This window comes from Lampris incognitus, chromosome 4 (assembly GCF_029633865.1).
Source record: "Lampris incognitus isolate fLamInc1 chromosome 4, fLamInc1.hap2, whole genome shotgun sequence".
Lineage (NCBI taxonomy): Eukaryota > Metazoa > Chordata > Actinopteri > Lampriformes > Lampridae > Lampris > Lampris incognitus.
The window spans coordinates 34,456,876-34,475,683 of record NC_079214.1 but is presented as its reverse complement, the minus strand read 5'-3'; the positions used below and the strand labels follow the sequence as shown (position 1 = coordinate 34,475,683).

The 18,808-nt window shown below is 44.4% G+C and overlaps 1 protein-coding gene across 1 annotated transcript; it reads left to right on the top strand.

Annotated features, from left to right (window-relative positions):
• Positions 1-1,044: 1,044 nt before the first annotated feature.
• LOC130111506 (gonadotropin-releasing hormone II receptor-like) lies at positions 1,045-5,609 on the top strand. The gene is made up of 4 exons (XM_056278727.1): positions 1,045-1,479; positions 2,253-2,295; positions 3,531-3,735; positions 4,379-5,609. Exons 1-4 carry the CDS (start codon positions 1,466-1,468, stop codon positions 4,762-4,764), a joined length of 648 nt encoding a protein of 215 aa, XP_056134702.1. The 5' UTR covers positions 1,045-1,465; the 3' UTR covers positions 4,765-5,609.
• Positions 5,610-18,808: the final 13,199 nt, after the last annotated feature.

Below are 18,808 nucleotides of genomic sequence, written 5' to 3'. Positions count from 1 at the left end.
AAGCGAGCGCAGATTTTGGAAACAAGCAGTGTAATTAGAAGCGAGCGTGTAGCAAAAAAAGCGAAAGCGCACTTCTTGTTTCTGTACCCGGCAACATTTTGTGTGTGTTCGTAATTGTTGTTTTGCACTGTTAAACCTTGTTTTTGTGCTCTCATTTTTAAAGACAGTATATTCACTCCACATAAACATCCACGCTCATTCATAAACATTTTCTGTGAATGCGCTAATCTTATTTGTTTACAGTTTGGGTGCTCCCCTGACGTTTCTTAATAGATCCCACAGTTGCTAATAAAATATTGGTAATTTCCTCCGAGTCAACAAGTAAACAGTACATTCCCTTGAATGTAAAATGCTGTTGCGCAGATTAACCTTATGGTGGCGTTAAAATCATTTTAACTGCACAACGCAGGTTTCTGTACCAAACTATACTGTACAGTTTCACCCACAAACAAAAAACACTTCACATGACAAAATGTAGGTCATCGAAAGGAGTTGTCCAAACCATTAGCGCACGTAGAGGTAATGATTTGCTTGCAATGAATGTAGTGACCTTCCAATTTCAAATCCGACAAATGATGTCATCTTTATACCATCGGGATTGCAGGAAAGGATGGAACAAATGATAACCTACCCACCTTAAATGGTCTTAAACTAAAATCCAGATTTTAGTTCATAGATTTCCAGAATCAGGTCCAGATGTTGTTCTTTAAGAATTTACACCGCCTCACTAAATTAGACCATGGTCAGACGCATTTTGTATGTATATACAATTTGTAAATTGTATTGTTCTGCTTTACTAGTATTACATCTACTTCTACTGATATTGTAATCTATTACGATTAGGATTATTCTTACTATTCGAATTCATAGCAGTAGTTATTGTTTTAACGACTATTCAAACAGTGTTTATAATAATGATGATAATAACTGTTGCAGGAGAAAGAACACAGGAAACGAGTTTGCGTGAAAACCCGAGGTCCGGTTAAAGCTGAGTGAATGTTGTTGGCCTAACTGGATAGGCCCATTAACGAAAAAGCTGCCAGAGGCGTCAAGTCTCGGCAGGACATTCCCCCCGCCCCCCTCGCCTTTCTCTTGTCTCGGTTTTGCCATCTCGAGGACATTGGGCTCTGTCCACTGGAGATTTGAGAACTGCAGTTTAATGAAAAAGTGAACGCTGTACCGGTGTGCGCCCACGATTGGCTGTCCCGACTGCCGACGGAGGCAGGCCGTGGCGACGGGGAAGTACTTGACCGACAGACCCTCTGGAATATCGGAAAAATATCTTCGACGCCTGGATTGAAATGAAGGAATTATATATGTTTTTTATTCGGAATTTGAACCAGTAAACGAATAGGTCACCAATGTTACACGTTCGCTTGAAGTTTACAATTCAAGCCACTCTAAACTGTGATGTGGTGACGCGGCTCAACGCGGCTAACGACGGGAAGCTAATTTACGTTAGCTGATGCGCTATCTAATGTGAGCTACCGACAGTGGATAGAAAAGAGATTACACCAGAGCTTTGGATATCTGTTTGAGTTATTTTGTTGTTTAATCATTTACAGATATGGGGCGTTGAGTGTTGTAAGATATCTTTATATAATGCCTACTTTCAACCGGGAGAAGATATTCACTTTGTGAACTACCTATAACGTTGTCTTGGCTTACTTGGTTTTACTTAAGTCGCTAGCGTTAGCTATCTAGCCGGCTAGTAGCTAACGTTAGCCAGCTGGCTTTTGAAAACCCGACTTTAACCAAAGATTTATTTTTTTGTCAAATTACCTAAAGTCAGCGGGTAGTTTAATACGTTTTATTCCACGTCAGTCCAATCACCACACAAATATCCCGGCTGACAGTTTCCAATTGTTACTTAATAAGTTGAACTTCGCCATCGGCGAAGATGACCAATTGTTTGTTTTTGTAAAGCAAAATATCCACTGTATTTACCAATATAGCTATGCAATCATCGAATCACCAGCCCACCTAGTGCTAGCGTGCTAACGTTGAAATAGCCTGCTAAACTTGGATTACTGCCCTCTGCTCACGTAAAGTGGGTCTTGCTTCGAGGCCTTTGGGGGTTTCTCCCATTTCTCTGCAGAAGAGACCTTTTTTGCACAGCCTTAATGGATTCCAGCGCATCGGCGGATTTGCCAATGTTTTGAATGACTTTTGGATATCTGGAAAACTTGATGCATTGCTTAACGTTTTAATTGAAGGACTTGGATTTCGCTGACTTTCGTTTCGTACCATAGAATACAGTGGACATTGCAAAGGAACTCGGACTACATTGTAAAGGTGAGATGCAAAGTTAAAAAAATTAGTCAGTTATGGATGTGTATCTTTTAATCTAGTACCGAACAACCTGGAGTTCTTATAAATGTGTCTCAGAGCATCAGAATCTGGAATACTGGCTGATATTCAGAAGGGATGTTGGTCACATTGAATCTTAAATTATGCCAAATCTGATATTGGATCTGTATTCCATCGTATAAATTAATGCAGACTTTCAAGCACTTAGTAGTAGAAGATGAGGCTCACTTTAAGACGAGTTGCATGACTTCTTACATTCAAGCATCAAAACCACATAATTGAATAGCATTTTGAATAAGGGACATTACTGGTGTCCTGATTTGTTTTACTCCTGTTCCAAAAACTTTTTTATCATAACCTCAAAGCTACACCATCCTAAGAAGTGGTCTGGTACTCTTTTAGCATGCTATGTCTCCTTGTCTCCAGACCCTGATTGTTCATCTTTACTTTTTGACATATGGGATGTCCTCAGTAAGTTAGACTACACCTACCATCTGTCAGTCCTTCTGTAGATACTAACTAGCCCCTCCCCCTCACAAACATTGTTGAGCTTGTGTGGCTTGACCTGGATATGGAAGCACAGGATTTTATTTTTCCCGTGCCAAATTGGGTTAAATTTAGCATTACCCAGCATTTATGACATTGATTATTAAAATACATGCGATTTGGGTAGATGACTGGAGATGGTAGATGGTATTATTTTTACAGGGGTATTATGTTGTATAAAAGCTATGCATGTTATGGAAAATATACGGCTGGTTCTATAAGCATGCGCATTCATTGTTATTGCTGGGCCAAGGTGAAATGGCACCCCTAATTCTGGCAGTTTTAGCACCACCCCTTTAGGATGTTTAATTTTGTGTTTTATCACTTTTGATTTTTGTAAGACTTATCTGTTTCTACTCACCTTTCTGCTACTGCAACAATTCATTTTCCCCACTGTGCAAAGTGCACCTAATTTGAACAAATCTTATCAAATCATTTCCCCTGTAAGCTTCACACTGAATGGGAGCCCTGACCCTTGAAATATTAGTGACATACTCAACTCATTGAGCTACACAGCACCATAGTATAACCACTGAGTTTTAGTATGCGATCCATCCTCCGTTCAGCCTCTGCCGACCAGATAAGGCCAAAAAGAAATGTGATGATACTTCTGCTTACCCGCATGTGAGAAAGGTGGAAAGGGCATCCTCATGTCTCTCCCTTTCATCCCTCAGATGTTCATTTTCCACAATGTAACTATCAGCTATCCGGAAAAATTCACTCAGTGCACCACAAGGGGAAGTTTCATCACTCGCTGGCAGGAGACCGCCTACAACATGTTCACATTTTCCTGCCTCTTCCTACTGCCTCTGGTCATGATGATCACCTGCTACACCAGAATCTTCATCCACATCTCTAAGCGAATGACAAAGCACAGCTGTAAGTTCACAACTGAAACTCGAGTCTTTCAGGTTATTTTAGCCATTTTATTTTCAACTTGGTGTGACAACAGGTGAAATAAATTGTGTTTCTCACGAGCACACGGTGTAAGATTTAACATCTAGTGGACAAAACAGTAGTCTTTCATATCACAAGCACAAGTAGTAATACGGTTGTATTGCTATAGTGCATAGGACATTACAGAACAGAGCATAAAGAGAACAGTGTGGAAAACATTACAGACAACACAAACAATTAAAAGGCAAGAACGGTGCAGTCCAACTATTCACAAGCTGATTAGAAATGGGACATGTTTTGATTGAGAATGGCTTGAGGCCACATGCTAATTTTATCGTTGCTGACCACAGCAGAATCATTTATTTAGAAACAATTTCTTTTTCATTTGACAGAAGAAGAAAAAAAAACATTAGGGTACTGGCATGTAAAACACCCAACTAGATGGAATCAGCACACATTTCGATAACAGTACTTTTTATGAATACAATGATTTGACTATTGTACTGATTGTAAATTAATTAAATGTTCACAAAATCCAGAAGCAGAAGATTACCAAGCAATTATATAAATTAATGCGGTTTAAACTCCTGTTGTGCACTGATAACAGACTGTCTGTTTCCTCTAGTGTCCTCCAGTGAAGTACATTTACGATGCTCAAAGGACAACATCCCCAAAGCACGCATGAGAACTCTGAAAATGAGCATCGTCATCGTGATCTGCTTCATAATCTGCTGGACCCCATACTACCTGTTGGGCCTGTGGTACTGGTTCTTCCCAGACCACCTGGAAGGGAAAGTCTCCCACTCCTTGACCCACATCCTGTTCATCTTTGCGCTTCTCAACACCTGCCTGGATCCCATTATCTATGGCCTGTTCACCATCCGCTTTCATAAGGGGCTGAAGAGACACTGCCACAGAGGCACGGTGACATCTCAACTGGGGAGTAACTTGATGATAATGAAACGTTTTAAATATTCTGCTGAAAGACAAGTAGCTGCCGTCGGTGTGTAGAGACCGGGGCCTCGTTTCCCAATAACGATAGCTTTTCCGAAGTAAAGAGCGTTTCTTGAAGTGTCAATTGAAGGCTTGTTCTTTACACGAGAGCATTTCTCAAAGTAGCACATGGAGCGACAGCGTGCAGTCATTATTTACGTGCATGAGACCCATAAGTGGTTTGTCTGCATGGCAATGAGTCGCTGAACATTTCTTTTGAAAATAGTTTTCCCCCTCTCCCTGTCCCTTCTCCAGTAGCTCACCATTTCAGTTGCATCAGTTACCAAAGTCAGCAATTTTGGTTTTTGTCTCTATTATTATTATTACTATTACTATTATGGTGATGATGACGATGATGATGATGATGATGTCATAATTCCGTTTTACCCTCTTCTATGGCACACCACTTCATTCCATCGAAAACCTGTTTTATAAATAATGGAACATATAAAATATATAAATGTAAATAATAATACAAATTTAATACCATAGCCTAACAAACCTTAAAAATCACAAGTTGGGCGTCCGGGTGGCGTGGCGGTCCATTCCGTTGCCTGCCAACACGGTAACCTCCGGTCCGAATCCCCGTATTACCTCCAGCTTGGTCGGGCGTCCCTACAGACACAATTGGCCGTGACTGCGGGTGGGAAGCCGAATGTGGGTATGTATCTTGGTCGCTGCACTATAGCACCTCCTCTGGTTGGTCGGGGCGCCTGTTTGAGGGGGGAGAGGGAATCGGGGAGAATAGCGTGATCCTTCCACGCGCTATGTCCCCCTGGCGAAGCTCCTCAGCTGTCAGGTGAAAAGAAGCGGCTGGCGACTCCACATGTATCGAAGGAGGCATGTGGTAGTCTGCAGCCGTCCCCGGATCGGCAGATGGGGTGGAGCAGCGTCCGGGACGGCTCAGAAGAGTGGGGTAATTGGCCGGATACAATTGGGGAGAAAGGGGAAACTAAGACATGAGCTCCCCTGAAACCATGATTTGTGAAATTGGGGGGGGGGGGGTGTCCTCTAAATATGCTATGCTTTTCTATTTTTCTGAGTCTTCGTCATCATGGATCATGCGTGAAATTAGGCTATTATTGATGAATAATTCATACATCAGGAACACATTCATTTTTAATATAGACACCGGCATGCATGCAATTCTTGCCGTCACCATCGAAGCGTGGCGGCGCAACCAGAAAAAAGCAAACTTTCTGAAAAAGAAAAAAAACCTCTCTTAGTCCCACTCAGTCTGCGCGCCGAATCGTCGTTATTCGTTTCTGTTTTGCAGTGAGCCTACATATAGCTACGTCGAAAGGAAAACACGGGAGCTTAGTCGCAAATTTTGGATTTACAAAAAAAATCTAAGCCAATCGAAGAGCAACCAGAGCAAGAGGCGTCTTCTACAACCGACGCTGACGCTACACTTGCTGGGATTGCTGTCAGCACAAACGCGCCAACGCCCGGTGTGACAACCTAGGACAAGCCGACAGAAGTAGCTGGAGATGGGCGGTAACAGCTCGAAAAAGGAAGATGATGAAGTTCTAACCCCACTTCCCCTTCTCTCCCGCCTAACTGGACCAGCCAGCAGTGGAGGACATGGAAGAATAGTAACACATGGCTCTTCGTTGGGATGCACAGAGACGCAAAAACCCTTCTGCTTTCTGAAAAGGTAACTGGCACTTATTGGAAGAATGGATAAATGGGGATGTAAGCAGCCATGCACAGAACCAATTGCGCAACAACAAAAATTTAAAACAAAATCTACAAACATCGTGATAGCATAGCACACAAAAGGGCCGTTGGAGTCGCAGCAACCAAGCAAAAGCAGATTCTGCCAAGCAAGGTATTCGAGATCCATTCCAAGTGAATGGAAGAAACGGCAACTTCATTCAGATCCGCCTATATGGTGGCCAAGGAAAGGCTGGCTTATAAAAAGCTCCCTTCTTCGATGAAGCTTCAGGAGCTAGAGGGAAAAGAGATGCGGACAATGTATTTTTAGACATTGCAGACTGACACGGGGCACAGATGCAGAATCAATTTACAACAGCCTTGAGACAGCTTTCCCCACAAGGGATTAGATGAGTTTTGGGGGAAACGCCTCATCAGCGCCGCCACAGATGCTGATGTTCAGTTCTCACTGGCAAAACCACTGAAGTGACTGCAAGGCTTAAATGCGATTTCCCAAATATTCAGTACATACATTGCCTGGCCCACCGCCTTGAACTGACAGTCCTTGACTCTCTGAAAGAGGTTGCTGGATGTAACCACTTCGAGTTTTTTTATCTCCAAGCTTTATTGTCTATCACCAGTCCGCAAAGAACGCGAGATTGCTCGAGGAAGCAGCTGCAGATCTAAATATGCAAATTTTGAGACTCAGACAGATATTCAACATCAGGTGGGGGATGAGTAGTTTTAATACTGTAAAAGCAGTCTGGAATAACTACCCTGTTTTAGTGCGCCACTTCAAAACAGCAAGCAAGGACGCATCTCGTAGTGACACCAAGAGGAAGAAATTCCAGAGGCTATACAAACACCTCACAAATTCTGGGTTTTTACTGGATCTGGCTTGCATGAAAGACATACTCCATGAGCTGCAGGGCCTCTCACCGAAACTTCAGCAAAGAGAGATGTCTCTAGTGGATGTCAGTCGCCACATTCAGCAGACTATTGATATACTGACAGCCATGAAAGCGAGTGGATGTAAATCCACACTGAAGGCCAAACAGCACATGTCCCTGGGCCTGTTTAAAGATGTTGAACTCCTTGAGGGCAGGGGCAAGATTAACCGGAGTCAGTTTTATCAATCTGTGATTGACAGTCTCACAAAACGAATGCCAGAATCTGACTTTGTCCAGATCCTGAAACCTCTGGATAAGCACTTTTGACCACAGGACCACAATGCATTGATCCTGTATGGAGGAAACGAGGTACGGGCACTTGCTAAACCCTTGGCAAACCAGCCAGAGAGGCAGTTTAGGAGTTCCGTGATTGGAAGTTATAAAATAAAGCACCAGGCAAAACACTAAAAGAGCTTTGTACAGCAAGCAGAACATACCCTCCCACCTCATCTGAGTGTGAGAGGGGGGTTTCTGCAGTTAATAATACTGACAGCAAGACCCACAATAGGTTGTGTGAAAACAGCTTCTCATTGCTCCTTTTTGGGTATCTTAATGGACCCCTTTCGGAGAGATTCGACCCAACGCCCTTTATCACGTCTTAGATTAAATCAGGTCATCGCCAGTCCACATCATGAGCCTGTGGACAAACAGTAAAGGCAGCTGATCCCAGGCCTCTGTGGTCACTTCTGTTTTAAGGTAAGGGTTATTCCCAATTAACTGTGTTATTCACTGTTTGCACTGTATTGTATGTGATGGGCGTTGATTAGGACTGGATCCCTTGTAGGCAGCCTGGCCTATTTCCGTTGGTATTTACAATGCTCATGCAAGTGTGTGTTGTTATAGGCTGGTTTGCTGATACGTGACCCTTGCATTTGATGTCTTAATTGTACCAAGATAGTTGTGCTCATCTGTATGTGATGGGTAACTTTAACTGTTGTTGATGAGGACTCCATCCCTGGAAGGCAGACTGGCATGCTCTGTTTTTGATTTAATGCTCATACATGCGTGGGTTTATAGGCTGTTTATTTGACCTATCTGTGATAGGTGTCTATGACACGAGAAACTATGCAGAGTATACTGTGCCCTGCTTTAGTTGGCCATATTGTAGCATACTGTGATGTTTGGTTTTGATACCTGTGTGTAGGTTTGATGTGGTCATTAACTGATTATGGTGGATTACGTTGCTGTTGTTGAATTCATGGTTCACCTTATCCAGATGATATGGAACTACAAGACAGTAAAGCCAGGCCACATTACATGAGTCAAAATGAATTTATTTTGAGTGTTTTCAATGAACAGATTGCTCATAGATTGCTTTGTTAAGGCTGTTGTTTACATTTTTTTATGTGTCTAACAGGGCACATTCCTAACAAGATGACGCCTCCATTGCAACATACAATGCGGGTGATGTACCTTCACATTCCCTATATACCAAATGTGCTGACATAAAGCAAGTAGGCCTACATGCTTGCAGCTATAAATGTTTCTTTGCAACAAGAGTCGCAGTCAGCCCTTTCTTTGAGGCATGCGCAAGCACCCCCGGTAAAAGAGTGAGCTCCCCCGAAAGCCATGGTATAGTTCACACACTGGCTGCAATGAGTGTTTTGTGTGACATTTTTTCCTGCTTAAGATGCACTTGTATGAATGATCATTTGCTACAATCTTTTCCAAGTGTCATAATATGCTTAGAGAGAAGCACCTCACAAAGTAAAGAGGCATTGTAAGATGGATGTGATGGCTGTCTCAGCCTTAAGATTTCCTTTTAGGAAATGAGGCCCCAGGACTCTTAAATAGTCTAAAACTGGCAGAACCAAAGTCCACAAAGGGCAGCTATCTGACAGTTTGAAGCAATGTAGGAAAGTAGGTTAAGCAGTCCAGCATTAAACTGTGATGAACAGACAGCCAAGCAGAGATACACAAGAGACCTGAGCTTAGTTATGGAGCGGCACTATCCCTTTGTTTTTTGTGTAGGGTCCTCAGTATACTGAGTTAGACGTTTTTGTTTCAGCACCCTGCATGCATGAATTTGGATGGACCATTGGGTGAACACTTAAAATAGCAATTGCCTGCAGTGAGTAACTCCCTTGTAAAAGCGTAAAAGCTAATGTGTTTGTGTCTGGGCAATGGGGTTGTTGTGTCAGGTTGTGCTGGAGAGAAGCATGAGTGTGTGTTTGTGTGTGTGTGTGTGCGTGTGTGTGTGGTGGGGGGGGGTTAAGCGTTAGACTCCATCTATATAACAACTAAACATACTCAAATACATTTGAAAATGAATACTTTGACTTTTGTCAGCATGTTTGTGTGTGTTTAGTCCCTTGCTTTTATTGTAAATTAAGCATACTGAGGGGCTACTAAAGCTGTCTGCAGTGTCTAGTGTCGTAGAAACTGCAGAGTGGAGACTAGTTTTTCGGGGTAGTTAAACAGAGAGGCTTCTGGACACTACATATGATGAGGGGTGGATGTTATTTTGCGTGTAACATGCTAACTGAAGATTCACATGGTATAGTGCTGCCCAGCCTCTATGTACTTATTCAAATGTGCCATGGCCTGTTGGGAAACCTCAAGGTTGCGTGAAGGGTAATATAATAAAACGGGTAATGACCCTGGTGTGGACAGAAAAAAAGCAGGAGAAGGAATGTCCTTCTGTTTAACCAACTTCAATGTCATACCTGAATCTCTGACACACACATACTCACACACCAATGACTGAACTCACCATGGCCTCTTTTTGTCAATCATATTTGTTGAACTTTCTTGAGGTGTTGCGGGCTTAACATCCACAAATACACCGATCAGCCAAAAAAATTAAAATCACCTGCCTAATATTGTGTAGGTCCCCTCATGCATCCAAAACAGCTCTGACTCATTGAGGCATGGACTCCACAAGACATCTGATGGTGTCCTCTGGTATCTGCCAGCAGATCCTTTAAGTCCTGTAATTTGTGAGGTGGGGCATCCATGGATCAGATTTGTTTTTCCAGCACATCCTACAGACGATGGATTGGATTGAGATCTGGGGAATTTAGAGGCCAAGGCAACACTTTGAACTCTTTGTCATGTTCCTCAAACCATTTCTGAACAATGTCTGCAGTGTCCCAGGGTGCATTATCCTGCTGCAAGAGGCCACTGCCATCAGGGAATACCATTGCCATGAAGGGATGTACCTGGTCTGCAACAATGTTTAGGTAGGTGGAACATGTCAGAGTACACAGTAAAAAACTGAGTTTTAATTTAACTCTGAGAGTGTACAAATGGATCCTTTCGGGTCCATTTGTACACTCTCAGAGTTAAATTAACACGCAGGAAGTTAAATTAACACTCAGGATTTTACTGTGTAACATCCACATGAATGTTGGGTATTCATGTGGATATACATCTAATTCTGTATGGACAATACAGTGTCCCTTTAGATCTCTAAATCCCACTTTTTACTGTATGCTTGCTGAACCATTTCTTTTGCAACTTCCCATGGCTACTACTTTATATGGTACCAACGTAGGTAGATGTGGGAAAAATAGATGAAAGGGAACTTCTAATGCTATTAAATATTAAATAAAGTATCTTTGATTCTGATTACTCCTTACACTGCTAATGTAGGATAAATAAAAGATAAATACTTGAAGGGGGACTTGGACAAGGGCAACAAATGTACAAATATAACCATATACAGTGCTAATGTAGGACAAATGAGAAGGACTAAATCCATGAATGGGAGTTTATAAAATGGCTATTGTATATTACACTCTTACTTAACTGTGGTTTTTAGTGATGCAGATTATCCCATTCACCTGGATTTGTTGATGCGTTTAGATGTTGTAGCTATATTTGTTAATCCTGCAACAAGCCTAGAACCAGCACCTGTTCCGGCGCTGCTCGGCAGACAGAGGGCCCAATAGGGACACTGTTGTTACCTCCTGTTCCTTTTGAGGCTTTGAACCAGGGCTTGAAGTGATGTGATGACATTGCCTCTTTCTCTGTTGTTTATGTACTATTTTTAAGTGGTCTTTGTACAGTGGCACTACATAGCGCTCTCATGGGGCCCTTTTGACAGGCATCATGATAGTCATGCTCAATTGCATGCATCATGGTTGGGGACCCGGCGGCATATTTATAACCTTCCAAATAAACCACATCTAATCATGTCATCAGTGAAGCAATTACAGACATTTGTATTTTTAGATCCAAAGCACCTTGGGAACCTTGCTTCTAACTTGCTCACACTCACCCACAAACTGACATTTAGTCTTACATTTAATACTATCATCTGTATAGAGTCAGTGGGGGTTGTGACCCCCTCCAAAAATGTATGAGTGAGTGCATCTGAAATTGTATTATGGTGTAAGACATTAAAAATGTAGCTTTTTTTCCTTCTTTAAATCAACATTATAATCCTTGGTTAGAAATTTGGCAAAATATATCTTTCATCATCCCCCTCACTATACTCTCTTAGCCTCTCCCTCATGCTCTATCACTTGGTATTGTCTATGCTGTTTCATCCGTGGATTTCACAGAAACACCATCAACAGAGATGCAAATAAGATCAACTTTAACATGTTCAAACAAATCAGGCTTTTGGTAAATTTTTTGAGGGTTTCTGATGGGTCAGCATGCTTCTCTGGGTTGTTGGTTGGCTAAAAACATGATTAAGACAAGGTAACATCAGCTCTGTGAACTGGTACAAAAGCATTTATTTTACAATGTCAATGTTAAGCATTCAGTCAGTACTTTATACAGATAAGATGTAATGTTAACTACTCTGTTGAAAATATGCAGTCCATACTACATTTACTTGAGATTACAAATTTAAGACGATAATCCTTTATTATTCTGTTCACAACCAAGTCGCACAACAGTTGTACTTTGCATCTATGACATTGAGTCCTTGTTTTCAGGATTTGATGCTTTTATGTTGTTTCATTTATTTGGTTGTTTACTCCAGTTAGCAAGTTGTAAAATGGATCGTAAAATGCTAGCTTTGGGAAATGAGGTAAGTAGGGAAGCTGGTAGCATTGCTTGTAGCTTGGCCCTACTATTAACTGTATGGCTTGTTTGACTCTGTTACAATGGTGGAATGGCTTAAGTCAGCAGGTGGCTTTCTTTTGAGTCAATGTGCATTCTTTATTGGGATCACGTAAATATTTACAAAGATGGAAACAGGATAATCACTAAAGTGGCCTCAGAGTTGTCCTATCATGTCAGAATTGGTCGTAATAATATGATAACCGTGATTATAATATTTTGATTAGGGATGCACGATGATATCGGTATGACATCAGTATCAGCCGATAAAAACTGAAGAAGTTAATTATCGGCATCGGAAAATGACGTTATTTATGCACACGTGACGACGCTAAATCAGAATCAGAATCATGGTTATTGACCATGTAGGTGGAATTTGACTCCGGTTTCGTGGCTCTCTCAGTGTACTTAACATAGAAAAACAACACATCAGCACAACAATCTTCAGCTATACACACAAGGATTGACTTATACAGGTGAAATAAGAGGTGATAAAGTGAAATGGTGCAGAGAAGATATCAGAGATGCTAAAATAGAGTTTTGTGTAATGGATATGGAGATGTGTTTTGATCACTCTGGGCTTCCGTATTTTTCCTGTGGGGGAAGGGGAGCGTGTTGCTCGCAGCTGTTCATTACAGGAGGGTTTCCATGCAATGTCATCACAGAGATGCGTGCGCAACTAGGGGGCAGAAAGCAGCTACAGTGCAGAGATTTTAACCAAGATAGAGCTCAGATACAGCAGAGATGACTCGCGGTTGTTGTGCAATAAACTGCACAAACCGCCAAAAGGATGGGTGGGAAATGTTGAACATTTTCATTGTTGAACCGCTTTGGTAGCTCTCAAAAGATTATGCATCTCATAATCTTTTGAGAGCTACCAAACCAGTTTTGCCCCCTGGCTGTGCACGCACCCAGTACTGTTTGTAAACAGGAAACCCGACTATACTTTGGACTGGAAGCCAGCAACATCATGTCTGCCTCACTTCCTTTCATCTCCTCTTACAGGTAAAAATAACGGTTGTACGTGGCTGATCTAAGAGGTTTGGCTAGCTCATGCAAATTTGAGGCGTTAAAAGATGAAATGATCAGAGACCACCTCATATCGCACATGAACTGTGACAAGATTAGGGAAAGACTGTTGCAAGAAAACGCTGACCTGACACTGGCAGCAGCTCTACAAACTAGTGGTTCAGGTTGAATCGGCTTTGGAATGCACTGCTAGTTTGTCTGCCTCTTCCAACTCGCCAGCACAGGAAACAGGCGTGCACAGTTCACAGACGCAACCCCTCAGCGTGAGTGCAGAGTCTGCAGACAGCAGCAGGGAGAGGGTACTACTAGCCTCTCAGTCACGTGACCGCCTGCACAAGACATGTAGGAATTGTGACTCTTCTACACACAACTCCAGAGCTCAGACCTGCCTTGCCCATGGTAAAACATGCTCCAACTGGGGGAAACTGAATCATGTCCACAAAATCTGTAGGTCTGCCCTGGCTAAAGCCTCCCAGCCATCTACCACCATCATCCACAATGTCAGCTCAGGACGAGTGCCATTTAAAACATGAACACTGATGGTTGGTGATGTCACCCTGCCCCTCCTCCTGGACACTGGAGTCACAGTGTCCCTTCTGAACCTGGCCACTTGCAGTTCTTCTCCCACGAGCCACTGGGGCCACCCACCACCACCCTGCATGGTTATGCTAACTCTGAGATTGACATCGTGGGCTCCCTCCAGCTGCTGGTGAGATATGGAGAGAAGACACTGCCAGTCTTCAGGTTCAATATTACACGCCACGGGACCAACATCCTAGGCCTCGACCTATTCAACGGCCTCAGTTTCGCCCTGTTAGACACCACTGGCTCAGAGATTCACACCGTGGCCATCCCATGGCAGCAACAGTGGCCCGTGCTGTTCAGTGGTGTGGGCTGCCTGGAGCTCTTCACTCACCAGCCCCTGTTAGACCCGAAAGTGACACCTGTCATCCAGCCTCTCCACCGCTCTCCCCTGGCTCTCCACGACGACATCTCTGCTGAGCTACAGAGCATGCTGGACGGCGACATCATTGAGCAGGTGAACGCATCGTTCTGGATCTCCAACGTGGTGGTGGCGAAGAAGAAGACTGGGGGTCTGTGACTCTGCGTGGACTTGAGAGCTCTCAGCCCCACGGAACAGAGTTACTTGGTGGGAGAGCAGGGGGCCCTAGCTTGCCTCTGGGCATGTGAGCGCTGGCACATGTATCTCTACGGATGCTTATTCATGCTGAGGATGGACCACCAGGCCCTCACCACCCTGCTGGCCACATCTTGCACCGGCCACAAGCCACTCTGTCTCCACCGTTGGGCCGACCGCCTGCAACAGTACACCTTCCGCCCGCAGTTCACAACAAGCCGGGACAACATGGTGGCTGACCTGCTATCATGCTTGATCCTCAGCCCCATCTCTGGGCCCCGAATGGGACCAGGCCGAGCATGACCTCGTCCAGCTCCTCCACACACCCCTTCAGGAGATGGTGTCCCTGCAGGAGCTCCAAGATGTCTCAGCTGACGACCCCACCCTCTCTACACTCTTGACCTACATCAGGCAGGGCTGGCCGGCGAGGGTACCAGACGAGCTGCTCCCCTACTTCAGGGTCAAGGACGAGTTGTCGTGTTGGAATGACACCTGCATCGCTCTGCACTGTGGTCCCAGGTGCCCTTCAAGCGCGTATCCTTGCTATGGCACATGAGGGCCACTTGGGCATAGTCAGGCTCAAACAGCGATGTTGTGTGGTGGCCAGGCATCGACAGGGAAATCGAGACCCTGGTCAAGGACTGCACTGCCTGTCTCCTCAGTGGTAAGACCAGGGCCCCAGCCCCACCCCCACCCATGCAGCCATTGGACCGGCCGTCCCAACCCTGGGAACACCTGCAACTTGACATCTGCGGTGAGCTGCATGGGGTACCGCATCACCAGCGCTTCCTCATCGTGGTCTATGACCTCCACTCTAAGTGGCCTGAGGTGACACCCGTGGGCTCAGTCACAGCCAAGGCATTGATTGATATTCTTGACGCCCTGTTCGCACGTTAGGGCCTGCCCAAGAGGATCACGAACGACAATGGCCCCCAAATGGTCTCCCACGAGCTGTCCTCCTATCTGGCAGGGAAGGGGATCCGCCACATCTGCACAGCCTTTTAAAACCCTGCTGCAAACGGGGGTGTTGAACAGCTGAATCAATCACTAAAAAATGGAATAAGGGCCCACCTAGCACAAGGGTGCATGCTCACCAACAGCCTCCTCCAGGTGCTGCTGCATTACCGGGCCACCTGACATGCCACCACAGGAATCTCCTCAGCTTCCTTCATGCTGGGGCGGGAGCTGCAGCTACCTCTGGACAGGCTCCGCCCTACACCGGCTCAGGCCCCAGTCTACCTAGTTCAAGCCACAGTTGCCACACGCTAACGCCTGATGAAGAATCGCTTCGACAGAGCCCGAGATGCCAGACCATCTGCCATCGCCATTTCAGTCCGGCGACCCCACCATGACAACAAGCTACAGTCGTTCTGGTCGGATCCTGCTCAGGTCGGCACTCGCTGGCATGCTAGCCGCCTGCGTAAGGTGCAGGTCCCCCCTGGCCCAAGACTGAGTGTGCCAGCCGCACGGTTCGATGCCATAGCAACTCCAGCCCAGCCTGCCGCAGTGGGGCCACTGCCAGTAGTTGCTGTACCCGGTCAGGGCACGCCTCAGGCTCGGGCACCTGCGTGACTTTGAGACTGAGTACCACTCCTAGGTTATGGGAAGGGGGGGGGGAATGTTACATCTGGCACTGTTACGACAGTGCATCATTTTACGTTAATTTCAGTGTTGTGTTTACGTCATCTGTTTGCTTGATGGTCGGTTCCGTATGTTGATTAAATGGAGTAGGTTCAGCTCCAAAGACAGCTCCGGTTTTGTCTGTTATTTCAACATAACAGCGGACTCTTTTTTTTTTTCCTTTTATGTCACAGACTCGCTGAGGTGAAGTTTTGCGCAATGACCAAATCAGCAGTAGAGTAGTATGAACATTTAAAAGAAGCGGCTGGTGACTCCACATGTATCACAGGAGGCATGTGGTAGTCTGCAGCCCTCCCCGGATCGGCAGAGGGGGTGGGACCGGGATGGTCGGGAGAAAAAAAGGGGGTGGGGGGGAATACAAATTACACATAGCATACATTATTCAAACTGAGCGCAGGTGCCATAATATGGAGGAAGCCTAACAAATATGTGATGCAGTGACAATACATGGATGGGAAAAGAGGATGAGATGAATGAAGGATGAGATCTATTTGGATCATCTGCGCCTTTGTTAGGTTTGTTAGGTCTTAATAATAACTGTAGAGTTTACCGGTATCATAGATATTCCAGGTCTTCAGGTTTATCTGCAAAAGACAAGATAAGGGATAAGGATAAGGGAATTAACCCTGAATTTTGATTCTGCTAACCTCATTACCACTTTCCTGTTGCACCAAACAATATCAGAGGATTACATTTGACCTCGCTACTGAAAGTGTGGTACCAGCTGATCAGTGCTGACTAGCTGAAGTTGGGCGATGGGCTCCGGTCCAAACAGGCTGTGACCTTCCCACATCCACATCCAGGCCCATTTCCATGTTAATCCACAACCACTGTATTGAGGCTAAGTATGGCTATCATTCCCATGCTTGATTGTTGCTTTGTCTAAATCAATAGATGAGAACGTTTCAGGATCAACAAGCTCTATGACCTCACCTCAGAGCTGGAAAACAGTTGAACTCAGATTTTTTATTTTATTATATTATTTTTTTAGAAATAAACCAAAAAAATTACTGCTGGGATGGGCTCCAGCATCCCCGTGACCCTGGGAGCAGGATAAGTGGTTTGGATAATGGATGAATGGATAAAAAAATGCTCGTGTTTTTGTCACGACCCATGTCTTTTTTTCCCCTAAATATACAACAGGGATTTAGCATGTTTCACCCAAAATTCCCAAGACTGAATTTTTCACAAAACACGCTCAACAACATTTCAACTCGAGCAATAGATGCAAAACCACGTTTGGAGTAAAAAAAATTTTTCACTGAGAATTGCGACCTCTAATCTCAGATTCAGATAGGATAAATTTGATCCTGATATGATGAATACGCAGGTCAGCACCTCAGCATTTCCTTATCAGTGGGAAGACATTTCCTGAATTGAAGGTCCCCTCAATCAGTGCCATACCTAGACTCCTGTAGAAAGCATTGCCGTGTCCTGCAAGACGTAGCTGATGAAGATGGACCTGAAAAATAGCAGCCCTTGAATGTAAAGACAACAGTCCATTCAGGAATCTGTCTTTTCTGTTATGGACCTTTATTGTACAAGTTTGAATGAAATATACAATAACATCTTATTTTATGGACGCTTTTATGCAAAAGGCTTGGCAGTTCAATGCACACATTCATGTTTAGAATGGATTGCACCAGTGGCAGTAGAGCAAACAAATATGAGAGACAATTAAAGATATGGGGCGTGGATTGTGTGTGTGCGCGCGTGTGTGTGTGTGTGCGTGTGTGTGTGTGTGTGTGTGTGTGTGTGCGTGCGTGCGTGCGCATGCATCACAAACAATTGCAGAGCCTCACGGTTCCAGCTTGTGTGCTGCATGTTTCTGTAAACACTACAGACACACTGAGATTTGCAGGTGCTGTGAACTTATTAGCAGACAGATGGGTAGTAAATGGCAACGTGTGGCAACATATCCATGAATGGCCGTGGCTCTCTCGCGTTGAATGATTAATTTACTTGTTAGATGAATGACAGATTGAGTCTGTATCTAGACCCAATGGTGGGTATTGATATGCTTTCTTTTTTTCTTTTCTTTTTTTTGGGGACTTTTTTCCCCTCTTTACTTTCTAATTGTACTTGGCCAATTACCCCACTCTTCCAAGCCGTCCCAGTCGCTGCTCCATCCCCTCTGCTGATCCGGGGAGGGCTGCAGACCACCACATGTGTCCTCCGATACATGTGGAGTCGCCAGCTGCTTCTTTTCACCTGACGGTGAGGAGTTTTGCCAGGGGGATGTAGTGCATGTGAGGATCACGCTATTCCCCCCCAGTTCCCCCTCCCCCCCTGAATTGGTGCCCTGACTGACCAGAGGAGGCGCTAGTGCAGTGACCAGGACTCATACCCACATCTGGCTTCCCACCCGCAGACACGGCCAATTGTGTCTGTAGAGACGCCCGACCAAGCCGGAGGGAACATGGGGATTCGAACCAGTGATCCCTGTGTTGGTAGGTAACTTAATAGACTGCTACGCTACCTGGATGCCTTTTGATATTCTTTTTTAACTTGACAGTGACCCAATTGTCAAATTTACATACAAGAAAAATTCTAGGTTTTCTCTTCGTTTTTCTTTTGTTCTGAGACACCCCATTTATCAGGATTAAATTTACATCGGCGTCTGCGTGTGATT

What these genes read in the sequence shown, in the direction of transcription:
- LOC130111506 (XM_056278727.1), top strand. An exon ending in ACTCGGACTACATTGTAAAG is followed by an intron (nt 2,296 to 3,530) that starts GTGAGATGCAAA and finishes TTCATCCCTCAG; the next exon opens with ATGTTCATTTTCCACAATGT. An exon ending in GCGAATGACAAAGCACAGCT is followed by an intron (nt 3,736 to 4,378) that starts GTAAGTTCACAA and finishes TGTTTCCTCTAG; the next exon opens with TGTCCTCCAGTGAAGTACAT.